This window comes from Monodelphis domestica, chromosome 8, assembly GCF_027887165.1.
Source record: "Monodelphis domestica isolate mMonDom1 chromosome 8, mMonDom1.pri, whole genome shotgun sequence".
Lineage (NCBI taxonomy): Eukaryota > Metazoa > Chordata > Mammalia > Didelphimorphia > Didelphidae > Monodelphis > Monodelphis domestica.
Genome location: NC_077234.1, coordinates 93,895,641 through 93,921,921, shown reverse-complemented (window position 1 = coordinate 93,921,921; position 26,281 = coordinate 93,895,641). Strand labels below are relative to the sequence as shown.

Genomic DNA, 26,281 nt, shown 5'->3' with positions numbered 1-26,281 from the left:
TAGGTGACAGGAAAATAACACTCTCAAGGTGTCAGAGATTTTTCTGGTTTGGGAATGTGGGGAAAGATAAGAGCATAGGTAACCTTGCGTGATGTGAGAAGGTTGAAAAAAGGAAAAAGTTCAGAAAAGAGAAGTAAGAGAAGTGGAGGGCATTAAAGATCACAGATAGTAATAATTATATCTTACATTTTATACTAATGACCATGGCTAAGATTTATATAGTTCTTTACGGTTTGCAAAGTACTTTACAAATATGTCTTTTGATCCTGACAATAACCCCAGGAGGAAGTGTCTCAAAATGGATTTCCATTAGACACCTTAAACTCAACATGTCTTCAACTAAACTCATTCTCTTCCTACCTCTGCCCTCTCCACTTTCTACTATCCTTATCACTGTCAAGGTTGATAATTATCCTTCCAGTGCCTTACACTTGAAACTAGATGTCAGCCTCCATTCCTCACTACCTCTCATCCCCCATCATCCCCAATCTGTTTCCAAGGTCCCACTTTATAATATATTAAATTAAATATTAAAAATCAAATATATTAAAAACACCCCAAAAAACCTTTACCTTCTGTCAGTATCAGTTCTAAGATAGAAAAGTGACGAGTGAGGTAATGGGGGTTAAGTGACTTGCCCAGAGCTATACAACTAGGAAGTGTCTGAGGCCAGATTTGAACCCAGGTAACCCCAACTCATCCTGGTGCTCTACCTACTGTGCTACCTAGCTGCTCCGCCTTTGTAATATCTCTTGAATACACCCTCTTTGCTGACATTATCATCATTCTGGGGCAGCCCTTTATCACCTTGAGCCTGGATTGTTAGAGCATGCTGGTAGATCTACCTGTCTCAAGTCTCCCCCCATTCATTCCCTCCATTCAGCCACCAAAGTGATTTTCCTAACATACAAATTTGACCATATCACACTTCATTCAATAAACTCACTGGCTGGCCTCAGACACTTCCTAGCTGTGTGACCCTGGGCAAGTCACTTGACCCCCATTGCCTAGCCCTTACCACTCTTCTGCCTTGGAGCCAATACACAGTATCGACTCCAAGAAGGGCTTAAAAAAAAAAACCAAAAAACTCCACTGGCTCCCCATCGCCTCCAGGATCAAATACAGAATGTTGTTTGGCATTGAAAACACTTCATAACCTTGCCCCATTCTGTCTGTTTTCTCTTCCAGGTATTCTTTGATCTAGTAAAACTGACCTCTTGGAAGTTTCACTAACAAGACTGCATCTCTGGGCTGTATCTCTCTGCTTGGACATTGTCTCTGGATGTTCCTCATACCTAGAAGGCTCTTCTTTATTTGCTCTGACCACTGACCTCTCTGGCTTCTTTTAAGTCCCAACTAAAATCCCATCTTTCACTGTAATCTTTTCCCAGCCCCTCTTCATTCTAGTTCCTTCCCTCTGTTAAGTGTCTCCTATTTATCCTGTATAAAGCTTGCTTCATATATTTGTTTGTATATTCTCTCCCCTATTAGATTGTAAAACTTGGAATGAAGGGACTATTTTTTGCCTCTTTTTGTAATCCCAGGATTTAGCAGAGTGCCAGACACACAGAGGGGTTTAAGAAATGTGTCCTGATTGACTGATTGTTTCCCTATAATGTCTACTTCTCAGTTTGACCTGGGTAGCCAATTGTTGTGACTTTCAGTTTTTTTGATTTCCATTTTGATAGGAATTTAGTGGTAGCTTAGATACTGCTCTTTGAAAAAAAAAATTATGTTACAGTTTAATTATTTTTGGTCTTGTTCTATATTTAGGTACCATAAGGATTTAATGCCTATATGGTGCATGTCCAAAAATGTATGCTTCATTCCACATCCTGAATCCATTCATGATCTCTCTATTAAGAGGTGAGTATACTAGTATATCATGAGTTCTCTGGATCATGTACCAGTCCTTACCACATTTATTTCTTTTGCTTTCTAGAAGAATGAAAATATTCTCTTGCTTGCTTTTAGAATGCCTTGCTTCAATTGTTTTGGCAATTATACTATTTATTGCTTCTGGGACAGGCAGGAGGACATGACCTGGGTAGATAAGGATCTCTTCAGAGATTCATCTATACTAAATACACACATACACACAGAAAATATAAATAGAGAAAAGGGTAAAAAGTACAATTAAAAAAAAAAGGAAATTAACCAAACACCTGATGAGGAAAGTCCTCCTCCATTTTCTGGTTATGGTGGTGACTGTTAACTTTATAGTTTTATGATGCCTCAGGAGGAGGCAAATAGTATGAGGGGAAATGAAGTTCTGTTTCTAATTGACAGGTTACAGGATAGTTTACAAAGGACTGGGAGTCTGGCGACTTGGTTGCTGCCATTAACTAGGATGATTTTAACAAAGTAAGGTCTCTGAATCTGTTTCCTTCTCCATACAATAAAGAAACTGGGCTAGTGAACTTTTAAAGTTCTTTTCAGCTCTCATGGTTTGTAACTGAGAGGCTAAAATATTTCTAATCCACATTCTGGCTTCTTGTAAACAAACCCTGGAGCAGTAGACGTACTTAATCACCCTTTGCTTTTGTTCTGTGGTTTGAATCGGAAAAAACATCCTAATGATTTTCACCTCCTCCCTTCACATACTTATTCTTGGCATAGGGGTGTGTGTGTGTGTGTTTCTGTTTCTGTTTCTGTTAAGTTGCCATAAAACATTCTAAGGAAACAGTTAATTCGAAATACCACATGGGCTGCTGGGAAGGTTCTCCCGGAACCCTCCGTAAACTCTGGGGGCACCTGAAGGTCTTCAAACTGAGAGGAACACAGTGGTCCTTAACATCTGTACTTAAGATCCCTAATAAGGGCTGCAGCTAGAACTGGCAGTTTCTCTCTCCTCTAAAAAAGGGACCTTTGAGGTCAGAGAGGGAAGAAAAAGGCACGTTTTCTCTTCGTTTCGGGGATTAAACCAAGAGTCCTGCCAGCGCCCCCATCCTCAAGCCCAAGATCTGGAAGGAATAACCTAGTCCAACCCCCTAATTTAAGAGGTGAGGAAGGGGGAAGATGAGGACACGAACTCCTCTTTTCTAGCTCCCCAGCCTGGCCTCTTTTCACAGTCTCTCGTTACTTCCTGCTACAATTTCTCCCTCGCTACTAGCGTAGGGGAGCTAAGGGGCTGCCCGGAAACACATCCTCCCCTTAAAGGGCCCTCCGCATCCAGAAAGGTTGAACTAGGTCAGCTCCAGATTAAAAGCCCCAGATCGAGATCCCCAGATCTATCCCCACCACAGCGGAGGAAGTGGAGAGCCCCAAAGTGCAACCACCCCCATTAGAGTGTGAGTTCCTTAAGGGCAGGGCCGTGTTTGCCATTCCTTGTACCTCCAGGGTTTAACACAATGGCTCGGCACACTGAAGGTGCTTAATAAATGCTCGTTGACTTAAAGTCCCTGGGCTACAGGGTTCCCGTCTCCCCGGTCTAAGCCGCCAACACCTAAGTTTGCTAAATTCCTCCAACCCGGGCATCCACCCAGCACCGAGTTTATGCGAGGGGACTTCCTGCTTATACTACTTCGGAAGAGAAAAGTCGGTCAACAAGCATCATTCATCGCCTACTACGTGCCAGACTGTGAGAAGTGCCGAGGAAGCAAAGATATCCCCACGCTCTGGGGGCTTCCAGCCTAAGGTGAGAGACAACAGGCAAATGTGGAACGTGGTCGCTGGCTTCCTTTGCCTCTCTCAGCAGGCTGCAGCTCACAACGCTCGGGAAACCGGAGGAAGCAGCCCAGGCGGCTCCTAGCAGGCAGCAGTAGCCGGATCCGCTTCCACCAATAGGAGGAGAGCCGGCAGGAGAGGCTGGGGGTGGGGTTTCCATGCGGGTGGCAGCGATCATAGCTCGCGCGGCTCTAGGGACTCCTTACGTCTGGAGCGCGGCGGCTGCTGCTGCTGCTGCAGGGGAAGTCGCTGCTTCGTTGCCTGGGCCGCGCTCTCTGAAACCCGAGTCCGAGCGCCAGGCGGACCCCGGTAAGTTCAGCGATCTTCTTGCGCCTCGGCTTACCGAGGTTAGGGGGAGCCGCGGGGTTTTTTTCTCCTCCTTCTCAAGTTGGAGGGGCAGACTATGGGGGTGCGGCGCGAGTCTTCACTCATGTGCCCTCCAGACCAGCGGAGTTGAGGCGGCTCGCAGGGCAGCTCCCCCCTTGCTCTTTTCTTCTTGGAGCTCCAGGGACGTTTATGGTCTAGGACTCGGGAAAAGCAAGCCCCAAACAGGGCTCTGAGCTACCGAGACGAAGGCGAAATTGAACATTCCAATTCCTTTCAGGTTGTCTCTGGGCTGCTGGGCTCAGGATCGCCCTGCATCCCCCTGGCCCGACCCAGCCTGCGAGTCTGGCCTGGCACAGGTCGGGCGCTAGGGCATTAAGCTGGGCTCCTCCTTGACCCCCAAGAACCCCAGTTTGAGGGCGGCTCTGGAGGCAGTAGAGGACAGGGCTGAGCACACGGGCTCTTCCTGGGTGGCTCGACGATGGATCAAAGACTGGAACCTTGTCACTTACTACACCGGTGCCCCCAGGAGCATCCCACCAGGACTAGTGCCCTCACTTTTTGATTTATCGATTGCGCATGTCCGCAAAGGGTGCTTACATTTGGGTTTTGTAAGCCAAGTTTTCCTTCCTTCCTTCCTTCCTTCCTTCCTTCCTTCCTTCCTTCCTTCCTTCCTTCCTTCCTTCCTTCCTTCCTTCCTTCCTTCCTTCCTTCCTTCCTTCCTTCCTTCCTTCCTTCCTTCCTTCCTTCCTTCCTTCCTTCCTTCCTTCCTCCTTCCCTCCCTCCCTCTCTCCCTCTTTCCCTCTCCCTCCTTCCCTCCCTCCCTCTCCCTCCCTCTACTCCCTCCCCTCCTCCCTCCCCTAACACTTTATAGCCAAGTGACCCAGTGAAAGCTGTTTAATTTCTCTGAGCTTCACTTACCCTCCTCTGCAAAATGGGGATGATAATTTATGGAATACTTTCCTCAAAAAAGGAACTTTGAGAAAAACACCTTGTAAACCTTAAACTGTTAGGTGATTTATAAGTCCATGCCTATCTAGATTGTGGAGTTTATTTTTAATTTTTTTTTCTGGTTCCATTAGTTGTTTTTAAGTCTATTAACCACATCAGATGTTGGTCAGCTTCCGTTTGTCTGGTGTGATAGAGCACTGGAGACAGGAGACTTGGATCTGTCTAGTTCTGCCTCCCTCTAGTTTGTGATGTTGGGTAAGACATTTAATATTTCTAGGTCTTATTTCTTATCTGTAAAATGAGGGAATTGGACTAAAATGATCTCTAAAGTCTCTTCTAGTTCTCTAGAAAGGCACTTAAAATTGTAATAGTAATAGTGGCAGAGAGTGAGTAAAATTACTAAGACCTGGCCATACCAAAGGAGCCCAATATGATTTTTACTTGCTAAAGATGTGAGGTGATTTCACCATTTTAAGGGTAATTTCTTTATATTTTCAGAGGATTGATAATTTTGAGTCAGAGTAAGTTCTAAGTAGCATAGGGGTAATTCAACAAAACTTTATTAAGGATGTAGCTAGTCTTTAGGAATGGAAAAATGAAGGACACACTTGTATCCCTGACCTAACTGAGCTTAGAGTTCAGTGATGGGATAAGATGTACACACAGATAACTCTGAAAGTCACAAAGTAGATTAGTCCATAGACAGGTTAGAAGGAGAAGATATTCATTCGAAGAGAAAAGAATGGATTTTAGCTGGGAAGGATATTGGAAACCTTTGTAGAACTTGTGGCCCTTAAGGTGGCTGAGATTTCAAGATAGAGGAGGGAATAATTCATAATGCACCTACTATGTGCTAGGCACTCTGTTAAGTACTTTTTGAACCCCACAATTACCCTATGAGGTAGGTGCTATTATTTTCTTAATTTTGCAATTGAGGGAACTGAGACAAACAAGTTAAGTGACTTGCCCAGACCTCCCAAATCTAGTTTCTGAGGACCTATTTGAATTCAAGTCTACCTAATGCCTAACTTCCTAACTCCTGGCCTGCTTTATTTACTGTTCCAGGTTTGTTTTAGACATGGGTGATGGTGTGTATTTATTTATATACAGAGAGTAGAGAGGCAGAATGGGAAAAAGTTAGTAGTTCAGTTTGGAGCTAGAATGCAGAAACCTTTGAATGCCAAGCAAAGGAGTTTATATTTTATCCTGCAGATAGTGAGTCTATATCTGCAATTTTTTCTTTTCTTATTTAAAAAAAATCTTTTATTTATGGGTTTTGTGTTTGAGAGTCATTTCTACCCTTCCTTCAAATGGAATATTCCACTGTAACAACAACAACAAAAAGGATACAATCCAATATGGTGGGGGCAGTTAGTTGATTTAGTGGATTGAGAGCCACAGCTAGACACAAGAGTCCATGGGCTCAAATTTGACCTCAGATATTTCCTAGCTGTGTGATGTAGGTAAGTCACTTAACCTCAGTTGCCTAGCCCCTACTAATCTTCTGCTTTGCAACCAATATTAAGTATTGATTCTAAGAAGGTAAGGGTTAAAAAAAAATCTAATATGGAGAACTAACGTGTGACAATGAATGACATTCTGTCCTCCACTTTTCTACTATGAGAAAGGAGGAATATTCTCTGTTCTTTGGAAAAGTAAATGATTTTTCAGTTCCTCAAAACATCTTTCTTTATCTGTTCAGTCTATACTACTCTTGTCAGCCAACAAGCATTTATTAAATTCCTGCTTTGTGCTAATCACTTAAGTACTAGGGATTAAAAGAAAGGAAAAAGGCAGCCCTTGTTCTCCAAGAGCTTCAAATCTAATGGGAGAGACAACATGAAAACAACTTTGTACAAGTAAGGTATTATATATAGATATAGATGTATAGGAAAATTTGGTGATAACTGAAGGAAGGTACTCATTTTTTTTTTAACCCATACCTTCTGTCTTAGAATAGAAACTAAGAATCAAACCCTGGCAGAAGAAAGATGAGGGCCAGGCAATTGGGGTTAAGTGACTTGCCCCTCTTCACTCAGCTAGGAAGTATCTGAGGCCAGATTTAAGCCCAGGACCTCCCATCTCCAGGCCTGGTGCACCATCCACTGAACCACTTAACTGTCCCAGAAGGCACTAATATTAAAAGCTGATTAGAAAAAGCTTCTCATAGAATTTGAGATTTTATCTGGAAATTGAAGAAAGATGGGGAAGCCAGGAAGTAAAGATGAGGAGGGAAGAGTATTTCAGGAACAACCATTGAAAATGCCTAGAGTCAGGTGATAGACTGCCATGTACAAAGAACAGTAAGGAGGCCATTGTCATTGGACTGAAAAGTTCACAAAAGAGAGTAAGGTATAGATTGGGGGGAAAAAAGAGGGTATACTATTGCTAAACTGAAGACTCAATGTTAATCCTGGAGGTGATAGGGAACATTCAGTTGGGTTTATTGAATAGGATCAATGGTATAGTCAGATCTGTGCTTTAGAAAGGTTAATTTGGCAGCTGAGTGGAAGATGGACTAGGGTAGGGGAGAGAATTGTAGCAGAGAGACCAGCCATCAGGCTTTTGTAATAGTCCTGGCATGAGAAGATGACAGTTTGCACCAAGGTGATGAAAGTGTCAGAGGAGAAAAGGGAGTCTGTGAGAGAGATGTTACAAATGTAAAATCAGCAAGACTTGGTAACAAATTGGATATGGAAAGTGAGAACAGAAATCATGGAAGATGCCTATTGGTAAGCCTGGGTGATTTGGAAAGATAGGAAGTTTGCAGGAAGGGAGTATTGAAGGGAGCAGAAGATGAGTTCATTTTTGGACATGCTGAGTTTAAGTTGTCACTATGAATATTATTAAGTTGTCACTATGAATATTGTTCTCTTGACTCATTTGAAGGTTTTAAAATATCAATTATATGATATAATTTGTACATTGGGGAGACAAATCTATCAGTAATCTTTTATTACATGGCATATACCAGGCATTGTGCTAGGTACAGGGGGTACAAAGACAAAGAAATGAAACAATCCCTGTCCTCATACTAATAAGAAACAACATATTGCATATATGCAAAACACATGACGTTGGAAGCGACATAAAGAAGAGACTGGAAGGAGAGAAGCCAATTAGGAGACTCTTACAGTATTTCGGGAGGAATTATGAGGATTAGCACTAAAGTAGTTGGACTGTAAAAGAGAGATTTTGGAGGCTGAGTTAACAGAACTGAGCAACTAGGTTGACAGGGGTGAGTGAGAGAGAAAAAAAGTCAAAAATAGCTGTAAAAGTGACTGGGAGAATGGTGGTATCAGCAGAATTAGGAAAAGAAGGGTGGGTTTAGAGAAGATGAGTTTGGTCGTGAACATCCTCAGTTTGAGATGCTGACAATATCTAGATGGAGATCCATATTCAACAGGAATTCCAACCACCCCAGATTAGACTTTGAGCATTTAGATGAGCATAGAGGCAATAATTAAAACAATGGGAGTAGCTGAGATTTTGAAGGGGAAGAGTAGAAAGAAGAAGTAAGGAAAGAGTCTTAGAGTTCATTCACACTAAGGGAGCAAAAAGGGATGAGAAATGAAGTCAAAGAGAGGTAGGACAACTATGAAGTCTTCAATGAAATATGCTCTTTCCTTCCTCAGGTTTTCTTAAGTTACTTTTACTGATCCTCTCCTTTGCTATTTATTTTTGTTGTTCAGTCATTTCAGTTGTGTCTGGTTCTTTATGACTGCATTTGGGGTATTCTTGGCAAACATACTGGAGTGCTTTGCCATTTCCTTCTCCAGCTCATTTTACAGATGAGGAAGCTAAGGCAAACAAGGTTAAGTGACTTGCCAGGGTCACACAGCTAGTAAGTGTCTGAGACCAGATTTAAACTCACAAAGATAAATCTTCCTGACTCCAAGCCTAGCACAATACCCAACTGGGCCACCTAGTAAGCTATTTTGTTTTTCATCTTCATATTTCTAGCCCAGTACCTTGTGTGTAGCAGACATTTAGTAAGTGGCTATTGAATTGTGCCCAAGACATAATAAATATTTATCAAAAGACTAACTAAATTGAGCAAGAGCTGTATCCTGGAAGCTGAGGGAGGAGAAGACGATTATTGCTAAGGAGGACATGCGATCAATAGTCAACAGTACTCAGAGGTTAAGAAAGAAAATGGAGAAAAGCCCCCTGTTTTTGAAATTAGATTGTTGGTGGTTTTGAAGAGCATGGCTTTAGTGTGATGAGATATCGAAGCAAGCATGCATGGGATTAAGAAGTGAGAAATTGGTGAGGAAATTGAATCAGTGAGTGAGGACTACTTGATCTTTCTAGGAGTTTGGTGATGAAGGAGACAGAGAAGGGATAACTTGATGGAAGACTTAAGTGTGTTCCTAGGCAGAGTAGGAGTCATTAGAGAGGAAGAGATTAAAGAGGAAACTAAAGACATTATGGATGGCAGAAAGTTCTGAAGGACACAAGAGGGGATTTGAATAAGAGTGTAAGTGAAGGGAGGTTCTCCTTGGCAGAGTGAGGAGGGGAGGAATCACTTCATCCTCTGAGACCAGAAGGGAGGAGGGTTACAAGTTTTTAGGTTTCAGAAAGTGGATATGGGATAGCTTAGAGTGGCTAGCTTTAATCGTGTAAAGTAGGAAGTATAGACAGTCATCTACTGAGAGAGAATTTCTAGACTAGAAGGGACCTTAGAAACTGCATCAAATGCCCTCAAAAGGAGCCTTAAGAAGATGAAATGACTTTTCTAAGATCATACAATAGTTTAATGTCAGTGAAAACTAGAACCCAGGGCTCTTGGCTCCCAATTCAAGATTCAGCCTTATTCTTAGAAATTAAGAATTATAAGAGACTTCTGAAATCCTATAATCCAACCACTTTATTCTATAGAAGTGAAAATTGAGACCCTGGGAGGTTAAGTGAAAGGCAGCCAGATGGTGAAGAGCATAGAATGATGAGCCAGGAGCCAGGAAGACCCAAGTTCAAATGCGACTTCAGATACTTACTAGCTGTGTGACTTGAACAAGTGACAATGCCTGCCTCATTTTCTTCAACTATAAAAAACTATAAAAACTCTCCGAGTTGATGTGAAGACGAAATGAGATAATATTTGTCAAGCACAGTGCCTGGCACATAGAAGATGCTTATTATATGCTTAATCCCACAAGTGATTTGCTTAAGTTTTCCTGTCTTATATTTCACTCTGACTATCCCATATGTGTGATTTATCTCCCTAGGTAGACTGTGAAGTCCCTAAAGATAGGAACAGTATCTTCTTCTTATACTCAGTGTACCCTGGCACAGCCTGGACACACTGGCTTGTCTTTACCAAACAGGGTTTGGTAAAACATGCCAATTATTTCTTAATCTAGTGGGGTGTTTTTTTTTTTTGGTGTTTTTTTTTACTAATGTGAGTAACTGGCCCACTTTCCTTTTTTTTTTAAATACCCTTGCCTTCTATTTTAGAATTGCTATTGTCAGTTTCAAGGCAGAAAACCCTAAAAGATTGGGATTAAATCCAGAGAAGTTACGTAATTTGCCCAGGGTCACACAGGTAGTGCATGTCAGGGTCATGATTTGAATTAGATCTTCCTGACCCAAAAGCCTTCTCTCTTATCTGCACCAATTACTTTACCAGATAATATTCAAAGAGGGATCTCTAGAAGAAAGGCCAAAGGAGAGATTATCCAGTGACTATGTAACATATACTATACTCATACTCTTAATCCTGGAGGCATTTTCCCCACTCTCCCATTCCTAAACCCATCTATCTTCCAAGCTTCCCAATTTCCGTTGAAGGTGCCATCTTTCTTCTTGGCAACTCTGAGAGAGCTGTATCTTGTCCTCACCGCCCTTCCTCATTTCCTCTCAATTTTACCTCTAGGATATATCTTATCCATTCACAGAGACTTTACCCTTCAGTTCAAGACCTCATCAGCTCTTCCCTAGATCATTGTAGTAATTTTCTTCCATGCATTGGAAAAGGTGGTCCTCTAGGTCTGGAATACACTCCCTCCCTCTTGACTCTTTAGACTCTTTCTCTGAAGTGCAACTCAGTTACCCTTGCTGCCTTTCCTCATCCGTTCAATGGTTAGTGTTTTCTCCTTAAAATTACTTTGTATTATTTTTTTTTCTTGTCTTCATAGCTAAGTAAAAACTGTATGACCCCGGAAGAATTTAAGTTTCTTGAGGGCAGGGACTGTTTTGCTGTTCTTTTTGTTTAGAACCTTAGTACAGTGCCTGATGGGGTAGACTGTGTAAATAGAATCCGCTTCCCCTGCCAGCTCATCCAGCCCAGCTCATCCTATACTGAGTGAATGGACATGAACACACAGGGATAGGTGTAGGGATGTAGGATAAGAGGGGTAGGGTGGGACTCTCTACTTTCCTGGATGCAGTGTGAGAGGTGGCTGGAGAGTCATGGGGGAGGATCAATATGTGGTCAGACTTAGAGTAGAAAATAGGCTTTAAACCTCTATCTATGGGCTTTCTTTATTTCAAGGAATTATTAATAAACTCTATGGAAAATAAGAACTTGGAGTTATTAATTTATTTGTAACAACACTTAATAAATATTTGTTGAGTTGAATTGAATTTTTTTTTTCCTGACTCGGAAAGCAAGTAGTCCACATTTCTTTCTTTCTTTTTTTTTTAAACCCTTACCTTCCATCTTGGAGTCAATACTGTGTATTGGCTCCAAGGCAGAAGAGTGGGTAAGGGCTAGGCAATGGGGGTCAAGTGACTTGCCCAGGGTCACCCAGCTAGGAAGTGGCTGAGGCCAGATTTGAACCTAGGACCTCTCGTCTCTAGGCCTGGCTCTTAATCCACTGAGCTACCCAGCTGGCCCCTCTACATTTATTTCTACTGATAATGTGGAACTCAACTCTTTCTGGTACTAGCAGCATTCTGTGTTACTCATCCTATATTACCTGGCCTCATATCATTATGAGGGAGCCCTATAGAACTGTGTTAGGAGATTTTCAAGCCTGTTTTACTACTATTAATTGGATGAGAATTGGTAGTAATTGCATGACATGCATATATCTCAGTTCTGGTGAGAAAATGAAAATTTCATGCCCATTTAGATGACAATTGGTTGCTTACTTTTTTTTTTTTGAGTTTGAACATTGTTGTAGTAGATGATTTTAATTAATTGCTTTTTATAACCATATAGTCATTCATACATGTATATGCACACATATGTACAGATATAAATGTGAGAATCTAGTAATTGCATGACAATGCATATATCTCAGTTCTGGTGAGAAAATGCAAATTTCATGCCCATTTAGATGGCAATTGTTTGTCTATCTGTCCTCATTTTGATGGTGGCACAACTTTAGAAAACCATAGAATTCTGGAATTTGATTCTGAATTAGATTTAGTCATGGAAATTAGAAGCATTTCCTGTGGAAAAATCCACTCTGAGTATTAGGATGTTCAGGAATGTATCCAGTCCTAGGAAAAAGGACTGCCATTTTGGGAATTTCCATCCTTTTCCCAGCTAATCAAAATAGTGGAAGAGCAAGTGCTTTCTTGCACTGATGCAGTTAGCCTTAGACATGGGAGAAGGATGTTAAGTGTGGGGCATGTATGATGGGAGCAATTTCCATGCAGCAACAGATAACGTCATGAAATCTTTTCTGGTTCGTAATATCCTTGGGGAGGCAATACCAGGAAAAAATGGTCCCCTTCCTGTTTGGGTCTTCGTTTGTATTGCCACTCCTCTGAAGGGCCAGGGTTTCCATCCAGATGAAAATACTTTTCCAGCATCACCTCATAAGAAATGAGAAGTTAATCAGTGACTTAAGGTCTCAGGTCACACATCAGCGCTTAGTCAACTTAAAAATGTGGCACCTCAGAAAATATTAATGGTATGAGCCCTGGTTTTGCATATCATGTTAAACAGTCATTGGATGATGTGGATTGAGAGCTAGCCTTGGGGCCAGGTTCAGATGCTGATTCTGACCTACAAGACCTGGCTGCCTCTGGGCAAGTTACTTAACTACTGTGGATTTGGGGGAAAAAATGTTCTGACTCATGAGTTCATTGGTGAAAGGAATCTTCCCTCCACCTCTCCAGATCTGAACCTGCTTTGCTAAGTCCAGTCTTAAAGAGTTGCCTGGGGCACAGGGAGAGGCTAAGTGACTTGATCAGGGTCTGCCAATTCTTTATTCAGTACAGGTCGCCTTTCAGAATTTTTTGTATAGATAAACATCAACAAACATAAACATTTCCATAGCTAAAGAACAGAAAAGAGACTTCTATGTAAAACTGTCCATTTTGTTAAATAGGTATCACTTAAACCTTTCATTGTCTCAGGCAAACTCCCTAATATTAAATTATTTAGGAGCTGCATCAGTTGAAGAAATTCTTTTCCTATCAATGAAATCTCAGGTCCAAACAAAAAATCTCCAAACCTAGTGATTTATAGAATTCAAGATTAATGTTTTAATGAGGTATTGCTAGAGAATTAATGCCTAGTATTGGATTTTGATTTTTCTGTACTACTATATGTTCATATACTGTTGCTCATGAATCTAGGAAGGAAGGAATCAGGCATTTATTAAGTGCCTACTGTATACCAGAGAGCAGATAGTAGATGCTTTATCTTTCACTGTCCACTCAGTTTTCACACCGTTTTCCATGCCACGTTTTTCATTGTTCAGATGAGGTCTCATTATGTTGTTTAGATGCTATATTATATTTTGGTGTAGTTAAGGACTTCCCCCCAAACTGCTAGTTAAGATAATAATTAAGTGTGTGGGAAAAGTGCTTTACAATTATTTCATTTGATGCTCACAACTACCTCGTAAGGTAGGTGCTATTATGACAGACATTTTAGGGGGCAGGTAGTTGGTTCAGTGGATAAAGAATCAGGGCTGGAGGCAGGAGGCTCTGGGTTCAAATCTGGCCTCGGACACTTGCTAGCTGTGCAACCCTGGGCAAATCACTTAACTGCTATTGTCTAGCCCTTGCTGCTCTTCTGTCTTGGAACCAGTACTTGGTATGGATTCTAAAATGAAAGGTAAGAATTAAAAAAAATATCTATATCCATTTTATAGTTGAGGAAACTGAGATGGATAGAGATTAGTAAGTATCTGAAGCCAAATTTGAACCCAGGTCTTTGTGATTCTGAGCCCACAGCTCTGTCCACTGTACCATGAACTGCCCTTAGTCTTGACTATAGAGCTGTGAAGGATTTTAGAGATTCATCTAGTCTAACCTATTATAGATGAAAAAAACTGAGTTCTACAGAGAAGAAGTTACTTGTTTGAACAGAGGCAGAAGATGAACCCTCCAAGGCAGATTTGAAGTCTTCAGACACTCAATTCATTACTTTCCTACTGTTTCGAGGTAGTGGAAAGGGCACCCACTTCCCTCCTAAAAATGAGATTTTAGAATGACTAAGAAACAGGCCTATAGGAGGGGCCAGCTGGGTTGCCCAGTGGATTGAGAGCCAGGCCTAGAGATGGGAGGTCTTAGATTCAAATCTGGCCTCAGCCACTTCCTAGCTGGGTGACCCTGGGCAAGTCACTTAACTCCCATTGCCTACCCCTTACCTCTCTTCTGCCTTGGAATCAATACACAGTATTGACTCCAAGATGGAAGATAAGGGTTTAAAAAAAAAAGTAATTTGTTAGCTTAAGAAAGACCCTGTAAAGAAGAAAGAGCTGCTATTCAGAGAAAACATTGACTTCAGGTGGAACTTCTGCAGGGAAATGCATTCTTGGGAAATCTCTACCTTTCTGTGAAAGGAAAGCAGTTATCAGGATTTATCGATAATGTCTGAAGGAAATTAGAGACCCATTTAAAAAATTCTTATTGCCATGCCAAGCACACTTCCATGTTGGCCATTGTTGTAAGAGCACACGCGCACATAACCAAAACCTCAAAATAAACCAAAGATGCACTGACGAGTTCTTTCTGTGGAGGTGGAGAGTCATAAGTCTTTCAGGATTATAGAGACCCATTTTAGCCACAGTCATAACTGAGAATGTTATCTATATCTTAACTGATTTAATGTTTCTTTGTTTATAGATATAAGCCCTTCTTCATCATTATACTATGCATAGGCATATATATACACGAAGGGGTACAACTGATGGATATATATATATATGTATATATATATATATATAATTCCTATATAAATGTATATGCTTCCAAAATTATTTTCCTAAGGGCCAGGCCTGATCATGTTCCTTTACCACTCAATAAACTCCAGTGCTCCCTATTGCCCATAGGGAAATATACAAACCCCTTTATTTAGTATTTAAATTTAAACCCTTTATGGGTGGATTACAATCTACTTGTCTAGCCTTGCCACGTATTGCTCCCCTGCAGACACTCCCAAAGATCAGCCAAACTGGCCTTCTTGCTATTCCTTTTACTCGCCATTCCTCCTTCCATTTCTGTGTCTTTCTCTAGGTAGTCCCCTAACCTAGAATGTGCCTCCTCCTCACCTTCCCTGCTTAGAATCCTGCGTTTGCTTCAAAGCTCAGCTTAAGCATCACCTTCTGCATGAAGCCCTTCCTGATCCCTCTCACTGCCAGTAACTTCCCCCTTGGGCTCCTTCAAATATGTTCATTTCTTTATTTATTTTGTATACGTGTACACGATGTTTCCCTTGATAGAATTTTAAGTCCCTGAAGGCAGGAACTGATTCGTCTTTGCCTCTGTGTCCCCAGTACCTAGCCTCTAGTGGCTTATTGATTGAAGATGACATGCAGAAATTATCATGGCACTGGAGCCAAATGACCATTGAATACATGACCATGGGTGTGAGGAGGACATGTACCTATTGTGATGTTCCCCAACTGTCCATCCTCTCAATGGAGTTCCTTTGGATTTCCCATGGTGGCACAATGGGAAGAATATTGGGTTGGGACTCAGAAGACCAGGGTAGCAATTCTGTTTCTACAGTTCGTTATAGATGGGTGACCTCTGATAAGTCTCTGGGCTTCAGTGACCTTATCTATAAAATGAGGAGGTTGGATTAGATGATATCTGCTATCTCTTCCAGATCTAAATTCTATAAGCTTATGGGGACAGCTAGGTATCCCAGTGGATAGAGCACCAGGCCTGGAGTCAGGAGGTCCTGGGTTCAAATGTGACCTCAGACACTTCCCAGCTGGGTGATCCTGGGTGTATCCCTTCGTGGTCGCCAAAGATTTGTAGGAGTAAAAATGAATAAATACTGCTAGTATTTTAAAAATACATAGGATTTTTAATACTAAATCAAAAGAGAGGGTAAAGAAAAAAGGTTCTTTCAGTCAAGTGAGCAGAGCAAAGAGAGACAGAGACTCACACCTGCAACACTTTACCAAAAGCACAAGCTCTGAAAAAAGTGGGTCTCAGCCAAATTTACCTCCTAAGTATCCTTATGTAAAATGAGGATGTAACTTAAAAGGATGCTGGGAATGTAGCTCAGATGCTAAAAATTTTCCATCTGCACATTTGTGACCACTGATTTCTTTGAGTTTGGCTCAGAATTTCCAGTTCCCTGAGAGAGAATTCCTTCCTCCCGTGGCTACTGCTAGCTTTATTCTCTTCTTAGGCAGACTCATGAGTCAGAGAAAAGAGTGACCACTGAAAGACAATGCAACCTGAACCAATATAACTCAGGACCACATTTATTTTTGTTTCATTTTTTAAAAAATAGATTTTCTTAAACATTGCCTTCATCTCTGAAAAATGAGTCCTCTTCCTCTCCTCCCTTTTTGCAAAGAAAAACATTTTGGCAAAAAAAAAATACAGTGACCCATGTGACAATATATACTGCATTCTGCCCTGGTAGTCATCCACTTTTCTGTTGAGATAAGGAAGGTATGTTTTATTACCTTTTCTCTAGGACCTTTATTTTGCCGTTGACCATTTCGGGACCCTCTGCCCCTGGGTCTTTTCAAATTTCTTTCAAATAAAATTAAATTTGAATTGCTTAGAATAAATAGAATAAACCCATTCTTTGGAGAAGTTATAACTTTGAAATTTCTAATTTTTTTGTCTGTAGGAAATAGCTTGATTAGCCTTGTGCTTGATGTGCTTCTGCGAAGTGGAAAGAGAATAAAACGTTTCCGAGAAGAATGTCTGCCCCTAGCTGGAAACCATTTGTGTATGGAGGTTTGGCCTCTATCACTGCTGAATGTGGTAAGGACAGCCAGTCTCTGAAGGTGTTGAATTGTTGTTTTGCCTGTTCCACGTAGTAGCTCCACGTAATAGCTCCACGTAGTAGCTCCACGTAGTAGTGTTTTAATATTAAACCAACAAATACTGTTTGAATTTAAACAAATCTCACATGCAAAGCATTGGGCCATAGAACATTAACTTCAGGGTTCAAAATGTTCTATATTTGGCAAATTTTCTTTTAAACAAAAGAAGCCACTTTGGCTATTTATTAGCAGTTATGGTTCAAGGTCCATTGGGTGAAGGGTTAAATCTGTTGGCCAAAGGAAATTTTGGGGTCATTTGTTCGTACTTTTTCAGCTATCTCCCTTTCTCTGTCTTTCTTTTGTCCATCCACTGCTACAGTTAACCCATAGTTGACTACATGTTTATACAGAAAGAAAGTTTGATGGGCTGCTATCTATGACTTAAGCATATAGGATATACATTGTTGTATCCATAATTTCTTAATCGACTCCTGATTACAGCATACAGATTCTTGATATGCTTTCAGTCCTCATCCTTTGAACCCTAGTTTCTTTTCTAAATTTTAAACCATATGATCTTAAATATGAATATACTTATTATTCACATATTTTTTTATTAATATATTTCATCCATTCATTTATATATTTAATATACCCATTATTAATATAGTTACTTATTTATATTTTATTCATTTATATATTTAATATGTTTATTATTAATATATCATATTATATGCATAAATATAAATATGAATATCACATAAATATGAATATTGTGGAATATGATATGAAGTATTGGTCTAAGTCTAAGATTGCTTTCCAATTTTTTCAGCAGTTTCTTTTAATCAAATCAAGATTTCTTTCCTAAGTAATTCGTACTTTCTAGTTTATGAACACTGGGTCACTGAGCTCCATATCATCCGGTTCTTCATCGTCAAGGCTATTCTGTTCTTTTGAGCCCCAGAACACTTGTTTTTCCCAGTAGAGTTTCCAGGCAGTCAGATAACGCTGTATGTGGGAGGTGGTAGACTGGAAACTGCATTGTGTGGAGGAGGAATTGTGTAGGGCTTCTTGGTGGGGTGTTGGTGGCAGCAAGAAGGGGATAGTTGCTGATTAACCACTTCTTGCTGAGTTAATGTCATAATTCGGCAAGAGGGATGGTCTTTTGGAACTTAGAAAGGAAAATGATAATCATTTTGAGCCAATAGGAGTTGAGTAAAAATAAGTTATATTGCTTTTTATTTTTATTTATTTTTATTTTTTATTTTTTAAAACCCTCACCTTCCATCTTAGAATTAATACTGTGTATTGGCTCCAAGGCAGAAGAGTGGTAAAGGCTAGGCAATGGGGGTTAAGTGACTTGCCCAGGGTCACACAGCTGGGAAGTGTCTGAGGCCAGATTTGAATTCAGGACCTCCTGTCTCCAGGTCTGGCTCTCAATCCACTGAGCCACCCAGCTGCCCCCTTACTGTTTTTTAAAGAAAATAACTAAGCTGTGGCAGCCCTGGAGTGTAGAAGACTCATTTCCTGATTTCAGATCCAGCCTCAGCTACTTATTAGCCATGTGACGCAGAGCAAATTGTGTAACCTTGCGTGCCTCGGTTTCCTTATCTGTAAACTGAGCTGGAGAAGGAAATGGCAAACCACTCCAGGATCTTTGCCAAGGAAACCCCAAATGCAGTCACAAAGAATAGAGCACAACTGAAACAATAATAGACTCTGCATCATGATCATGAAAATCATCATCTCAAAAGTCATCTAGTTCAACTCCTTCATCTTACAAGATAAAAACTGAGGTCTAAGGGGGGCAGCTGGGTAGCTCAGTGGATTGAGAGCTAGCCCTAGAGATGGGAGGCCCTAGGTTCAAATCTGGCCTCAGACACTTCCCAGCTGTGTGACCCTGGGCAAGTCACTTGACCCCCATTGCCTAGCCCTTACCACTCTTCTGCCTTGGAGCCAATACACAGTATTGACTCCAAGATGGAAGGTAAGGGTTTTAAAATAAAAAAAAAAACTGAGGTCTAAGGAGGCTAAATGAAGGAAGATGAATTTGAACCTAGACCCTCTGGTGCAAGAGCATGTACCTGTCCACTGTGCCAAGTTGCTTCTTGGAGGAGGAGATTGGATATTGTAAAGCTCCTTGAGACGGGCTATTTTGTTATATCCTCAGGAACTAGCACAGTTCCCTGCATATAGTAGGTGCTTAATAAATGTTTATTGATTTGGCTTATATAGAAAGATTTTAGATTTTTGACAGTTTCCCATATAATGTTTAAGGGCACAATAAATCTTTGTCATCTTCATGATAGTACAGGTTTGGTGAATTTAGACCTGACATCCAAAGGGTAAGATTTTTTTTTTTGAAAATGTGATTTAATTAGTTAATTTAGAATATTTTTTTCATGGTTACAAGATTCATGTTTTTTTCCGCCCCTCCCCCAACCCTTTCCCATTGCCTACATGCAATTCCACTTTTACATGTGTCATTGATCAACACCGATTTCCATATTATTGACATTTTCACTAGGGGTGATCGTTTAGAGTCTACATCCCAAAGGGTAAGAATTAACAGATTTATGTTAGCCTGGATGAAAGACTCAATGAGAGTGCCACATTCCTTGTTTCATTTCTGTTCTGTTCAATTAATTTCAGTTTTAATTAATGACTTAGATGAAGACATAAATTTCATGTTGATTAGATTTTCAGATGACACTGACAGAAACCTGGGAGGGATTGTTAATATGTGGCGTAAATCAACTGGGATCCAAAAGGATCTTGTCAGGAAGGTTGCCACAATGTTCTGAATTTAACAAGTTTAATTATAAAGTTGTCTATTTGATATCAGAAAGTCAGCGACTCGAAATACCACTGCTTGATTACATGGGTCGAAGGGATATGGTTGGGGATGTAGACTCTGAATGAACATCCTGGTGCAATCAACAACATGGAAATAGGTTCTGATCAAGGACACATGAAATACCCAATGAAATTGCGTGTTGGCTGTGGGAAATTGGGTGGAGGGGAGGGAGGGAAATAACGTGATTATTGTAACCAAGGAATAATGTTCTAAATTGATTAAACTAATTCAAATGAGAAAAAAAAATCGGAAAAATAGTCAGCAACACACAATGTAGGTTAATAAGTTATGAGTGTAGACAATAGCCCGTGTGTGTAAGTATATGCATGTAGTTTAGAGATTTTAGTGGACTCTAAGCTCGAAACAAGCGAACAGTGTGACACGACAGGCATAAAAACGATTCTATCTTAGATTGCAGTAACAGATCATTTGGTCTAAAGTTTCTCTCCCTGGACTCATGACATTGTAAGTATTATATTGAATTCTGGGTGCCACCTCTTCTAAAGAACATCGGCAAATTGGAACAGGATGGTGACCAGACTAGAAATCATGTTATTTTACGATTGATGATATTAAACTTTAAGAAGAGAAAACTAAAGAAGTCCAAAGTTCTCTGTGTGGAGAGGGAGCAAGGAATGTGTGCATGTGCATGCATGATGAGATATAGTCAGGAAGGCACAATATTTAAAGTCAGAGGACTTGCCCTTTAGACACAAAATATTAAACTCTTATGGCTTTTCTTTTGGGGATTACTTAACTTTTACAAAATATTCAGTAAGGAAATATCAACATTTAGGACATATAACATACATGTATGTGTATATATGTGTATTTTTTATATATGTATGTAGCACTGACAAATTCCTTTCATGGTTGTGTTGATTGATAAAGAGCCCAAGGAAATAAAAAAAAGTAAATTGTCATATGACTGCTATTGTTTAATTCTTACACTCAATATAGCCTTGAGTAAAGGTTTATAAATAAGTTCTGCATTTTATATTTATAAATTTATAAAGATTTATAAGTAATTTCTGCATCTTAAATTTTAAGGTACTTTTCCAATTGACTTAACAAAGACACGTCTCCAGATTCAGGGACAGACAAATGATGCCAAATTCAAGGAAATTCGATATCGGGGAATGTTACATGCATTAGTAAGGATATGCAGAGAAGAAGGACTGAAAGCATTGTATTCTGGGTAAATAGAATTTATTGTATGTTTACTTTTTAGTGGTGAGGGAAACCTCTAAAATCAATAGGATTCTCTATAATATACTGTTTAAAGAGAAAATTAAAAGGGTTTTTATGATATTTGGAAGTATAACACTTAAGTTTTCACTGTATTTTAATTTTCTATTAATTTATTTTTCTTTGTTCTCCTGCATTTAGCAACACTAACTGTTAATACTTTCAAATATAGATATTCCACTGTTTCAAATTGCTTTAACCACCTTCGTTTCTTGAAGCCTCTTTATAACATGTATAATATATTATACTACTCTGTTAGATATTTAATCTGCATAGAGGCAGTACTTTCCTGTCCTCATCTCCCTTCTATAAAACCAGAATGTGACCTTTAATCCATGAGATTTTTCACTTAGGCTATATCTATTTTTTGTATGTGTTTTCCTTTCAAATTTTAGGACTGTGACTTATTACAATGAGTTCTTTTAGAATCTTTTTGGCTTTGGGTCCTCTTTACAATCTTAAATATTATTGCAGATGGATCTCAAAGAACTTTTATTTATGTGGGCTTTGTTTGTCTGTTGATATTTACTGTATTAGAAATAAAGACTGATCTTTTAAAAATATTTATTCACTTAAAATAACAATAAACCCATTATATATTAACATAACTATCATATTTTAATGAATAATAACTATTTTACAAAACAAAACAAAAAATTAAGAAAAGTAGCCTTGTTTTATATATTTGTGTACATCTCTTTAATATGTGTCTTAATAAAAGATAATTTGATTTTCATATCTGTTTCTATAGTCCATTGGTTGCAATATGTTACTTTACTTAAGGTATAAAAAGAAAATACAGCTTAATGCAGTCTACATGTGGAAAAGAGAGGAATATTTTAATAGAAAATAAAATCTTAAAATTATTATAAAAATAGTTTTGATCTCTTGGACCCCTGAAAGGATCTCTGGTCTCCCTTCCAGGGTTCTATAGACCATATTTTGAGAATCACCCTCTTAGATAAAGACGACAGTAATACTTTTTATCTCACCGATGTTTTCATTATATTAACATGGATAAAGGAAGGAGAACCATAATCAGAGAATGCACTTTGGAATCCAAGCTTTTCTTTTTAATTACTGTGTGACTTTGGTATAACTTAATGTCTCTTGGCCTCAGTTTATTCATCTTTAAAATGAGAGTGTATGATCAGATCATCTCTAAGGTTCCTTTTAGCCCTAAATCCTTGATCCTGTTATAAGGAAGAGATAAGGTTTGCAAGGGAGAGTGGCATGAGAGCAGCAGGAAAAGATAACAGTCCTTCCAAAAGAAAGTGAATCGTGAAATTCAGTGGCCATATTTCATGATGCTTTGCAATTAGGAATTCTTTATTATAAATAATGTTCTTTGTAGATTTGATTCTGCAGTAGTTGATAATATTTGTTCACTTATATTTTCACTGATGATGTGAAAGGATGATTAATGATATGTTTATTGAGCTAATACAAATGACAGAAATTAAAAAGAGCCTATTTTCTTATGTCAAGATGTATAAATGGAGATTTTGAACCCTAGACTTCAATTCCCAGAAGTCCTTGGTATTTCCCAGAATTCCCTATAATCTCATCTGAGTCTCCACATAGGCGAGATCACAATTTGTATTTAACTGGCAGTAACACCTCCCACACTCTCTGCCATTGCAATTAGGTAGGAAGTATAGTGCTAAACTAAGCTAAGCTAAGTGTGTTTTTATTTTATTTTGTATCTTCTTTATTCCTTGAGTTCTAATAATCCTTAACAAACCTCATAAAATATAATATTTTATTATTAGAGACATAATTTAATTTTTACAAAGAGAAGATGATTGAACTTGGCTACAAGTGTAGATATCAGTTAATATAATTTGAGTGTTAAAGACAAGCCTTTCATATGACAAAAATAATAAGAGCTTTAAGATGGGCAAAATACTTAACTTACTTATTTGATCTTCACAGCATCCCTGGGATATAAGTGCTATTATTATCCCCTTTTACAGATGAGGAACCTGAGGCTAAGGGAAGTCAGTTGTTTCGCCCCAGTGTCACACAACTAGTAGCTATCTGAGGTAGGAAATAATTCAGGTCTTCCCGACGGCCAAGTCCAATATTTCGTGGCTACTGTGTCTTACCATCTCCTAGGAAAGAGATCTGGACATGTCAATTTAGAAGAGACTTCAAAGGTTCTCTAATGGACTTTCTCTAAGATAGTTGTCTGATCTGCAGACCTGAATCTTTAGGATAATAACAAATTATTCTTCTCTTCCTTTTTTTTTTTTGGTGCATTTACCACACCAGGATTGCCCCTGCGATGTTACGGCAGGCTTCTTACGGCACAATAAAGATAGGTGTTTATCAGAGCTTGAAGAGAATGTTTGCTGACCGCCCAGAAGGTGAGTGATCAATTTTTTAAAATTTCTTTCCAAGGGGCAGGAGCTTGCTTATCCATCTTTATTTCATAGCAGTTTGGTATCAGAATATCTTTCTGTTCATTTATTTTTATTTTGGAAGTACGCAGGGTTAAATGACTTGCCCACAGTCACACATCTACTAAGTGACTGAGGCTGCCTTTGAACTCAGGACTTCTGGACTCCCAGCCCAGTGCTCTATCCACTGTGCCACCCAGCTGCCCCTCTTCTGTTCATTTCTGACATGTATATTATTGAAGACAATTCTGGATCAAGTTGAAATAATCATTTAAAAAATATAATCATTTTAATTTTTGCTTTGAGAAGCAACATGGCTTAGTGGGCTGGATCATGGAGTTGAGAAGATTTGAGTTCGTGTCCTCTTCCCTTTACTAACTCTGCTGCTGTGGGCCTTTAACCTTGCAAGTCCTCTGGGGAAATGACTTAGACTAAGTTGCTTATCTGTATGTTCTATATGATTTTGGGCAAGTCACGTAATATCTTTGAACCATAGTTTCTCATCCATAAAATTGAGGCATTGAACTAATGACCTTTTAAGATCTCAGTTAATATATATAATTATATATTATAATTAATATTATATATTTATAATATAATATAATATAATAATATAATAAAAATAATATGTTTATTTTATTTACACACACACACACACACACACACACACACACACACACACACACATATATATAAACTGAGGCAAAAAGGTAAAGTGACTTGCCCAGGGTCACATAATTAATAAGTGTTGAAGGCACAATCTGAACTTGGCTCTGTCCATTGTACCACCTTGCTGCCTAGACATTTCCCTGCTAGGATTTCTTCCACATTGAAAAAGTAATCTGTCTTTTATATTCTGGGTTGCTTAGAGTACTATTTTTGCCTAGAGTTCTTCAGCCAGTATGCATCAGAGGGAGGATTTTAACTCAGATTTTCTCATCTGTGAGGTCAGCTCTATTTCTACTATGCTATATAGCCTCTCAATAATATTCATAGCTGACATTCTTTTAGCAAAGCACTTTATAGACAATATCAGCTCATTTGAAGCATAATCCTGTGAAGTAGTTGCTACTTTAATTCCCATTTGCAGATGAGGAAACTGAGGTTCAGAGACTTTTTAAACTAATTTTTTTATTTTTTAAAAATTATTTTGCCATGGTTACACGATTCATATTGTCTTCCTCCCCTCTTCCCTCCCTCCTCCCAGAGCTGACAAGCAATTCTTTTTAATTTTTTTTTAAACCCTTACCTTCTGGCTTGGAGTCAATACTGTGTATTGGTTCCAAGGCAGAAGAGTGGTAAGGGCTAGGCAGTGGGGGTCAAGTGACTTGCCCAGAGTCACACAGCTAGGAAGTGTCTGAGGCCAGATTTGAACCCAGGACCTCCTAGGTTCCTAGGTCTGTCTCTCAATCCACTGAGCCACCCAGCTACCCTCTGACAAGCAATTCTAATGGGTTATACATGTATTATCACTCAATGCCTATTTCCTAATTCATTTTTGTAATAGAGTTCTCTTTTGGAACCCAAACCCCAAATCATATACCAGTATAAACAAGTGATAAATCATATGTTTTCTTTTGCATTTCTTTTCCAATCATTCTTTCTCTAGACGTGGATAGCATTCTTTATCAGAGACATTTTTGACTTTCTCATGGTTACACAGATAGTAAATGTCTGAAATAGAATTTGAACTCAGGTCTTAACCCTCATCACCTAGCCCTTACCTCTCTTCTGCTTGGAACCAATACACAGTATGATTCTAAGGCAGAAGGTAAGGGTTAAAGGGGGTGGGGGGGAAGGATTTGAACTCAGGTCACCTTAACTGCAGTAGATTTAAAATATTCAGAATAAATATGTGCAAAATATGTACAAAGTAATGTAGCATATTGAACTGTTGACAAGCAATTTATTATACCATCATAGGATACTTTGAAGTTATTATATTTTTATATAGTACATTTCCAATTTAATGGGACAGCAAAAGTTAATTTTGAATTGTAATGAGGGTGATGATTCTTGAAGCTTTGTAACTCTTGAGAATGTTCAGCTAATCAAAGAGCATTTATTAGTCACTACTATATGGCAGGTACCATATTAGAGGCTGGGGATACAAGGAAAAAATGAAACCATTCCTGTTTTTCAAGAAGCTTACTTTTCTGAGGGAAACACATAAATAAGAATACATATATAGAGAGAGACTTAAAAAAAGGTAGTTAGGGAGAAGAAGAGCTCTGGCACCAACGGGATGGGATGAGAAAAGTCTTCATAGACTTAAGCTGTTTTTTTAAGGAAACAAGTTGTTAAAACTAAATTAAAACTCCAGTCCTTAATTTCCATAGAGTCTATTAATATTTACTTGAAATAGAGAGCATAGAGATAGAGAGATTTAAGCACTTTTCCACATGGCTGTCTATCTGAGCCGCTGTCTTCTATTTGCTCTTCAAAGAGAATTGAGAGAGACCACTTCCTGGAACCCCCCTCTTTTATTTCTTCTCCTTTACCCCTGGATCCTAACCTGATCCTTTCCGGGTCATTGTGCCTAGGTCACTCTCCCGTGACCTATGTTTGGAGCACACTCACATGATGTACACTCATGTGACATAAAGCTAGCAGTCTGGTAAGGCCCCAGGGGATTCCCTTCACACAATTCCTCCCCTTGATTCTTTGGTATACCAGCATGTTAAAATCTC

At 39.3% G+C, this 26,281-nt stretch overlaps 1 protein-coding gene across 3 annotated transcripts in view; it reads left to right on the top strand.

Moving 5' to 3' along the window:
* Positions 1 to 2,742: 2,742 nt before the first annotated feature.
* SLC25A30 (solute carrier family 25 member 30) overlaps positions 2,743 to 26,281 on the top strand; it is a 39,501-nt gene continuing 15,962 nt past the window's right edge. Inside the window, exons 1-4 of one of the 3 annotated variants that reach the window (XM_007501570.3) lie at positions 2,743 to 3,637; positions 16,946 to 17,082; positions 20,992 to 21,139; positions 23,464 to 23,558. In XM_007501570.3, coding sequence (XP_007501632.1) covers positions 17,019 to 17,082; positions 20,992 to 21,139; positions 23,464 to 23,558 — 307 coding nt within the window. In that variant the 5' untranslated portion in view covers positions 2,743 to 3,637; positions 16,946 to 17,018. Of the gene's footprint in view, positions 3,638 to 3,786; positions 3,976 to 16,945; positions 17,083 to 20,991; positions 21,140 to 23,463; positions 23,559 to 26,281 lie in introns of those variants that run through there. The other 2 variants (XM_001364098.4, XM_056807884.1) reach the window with 2 other exon arrangements.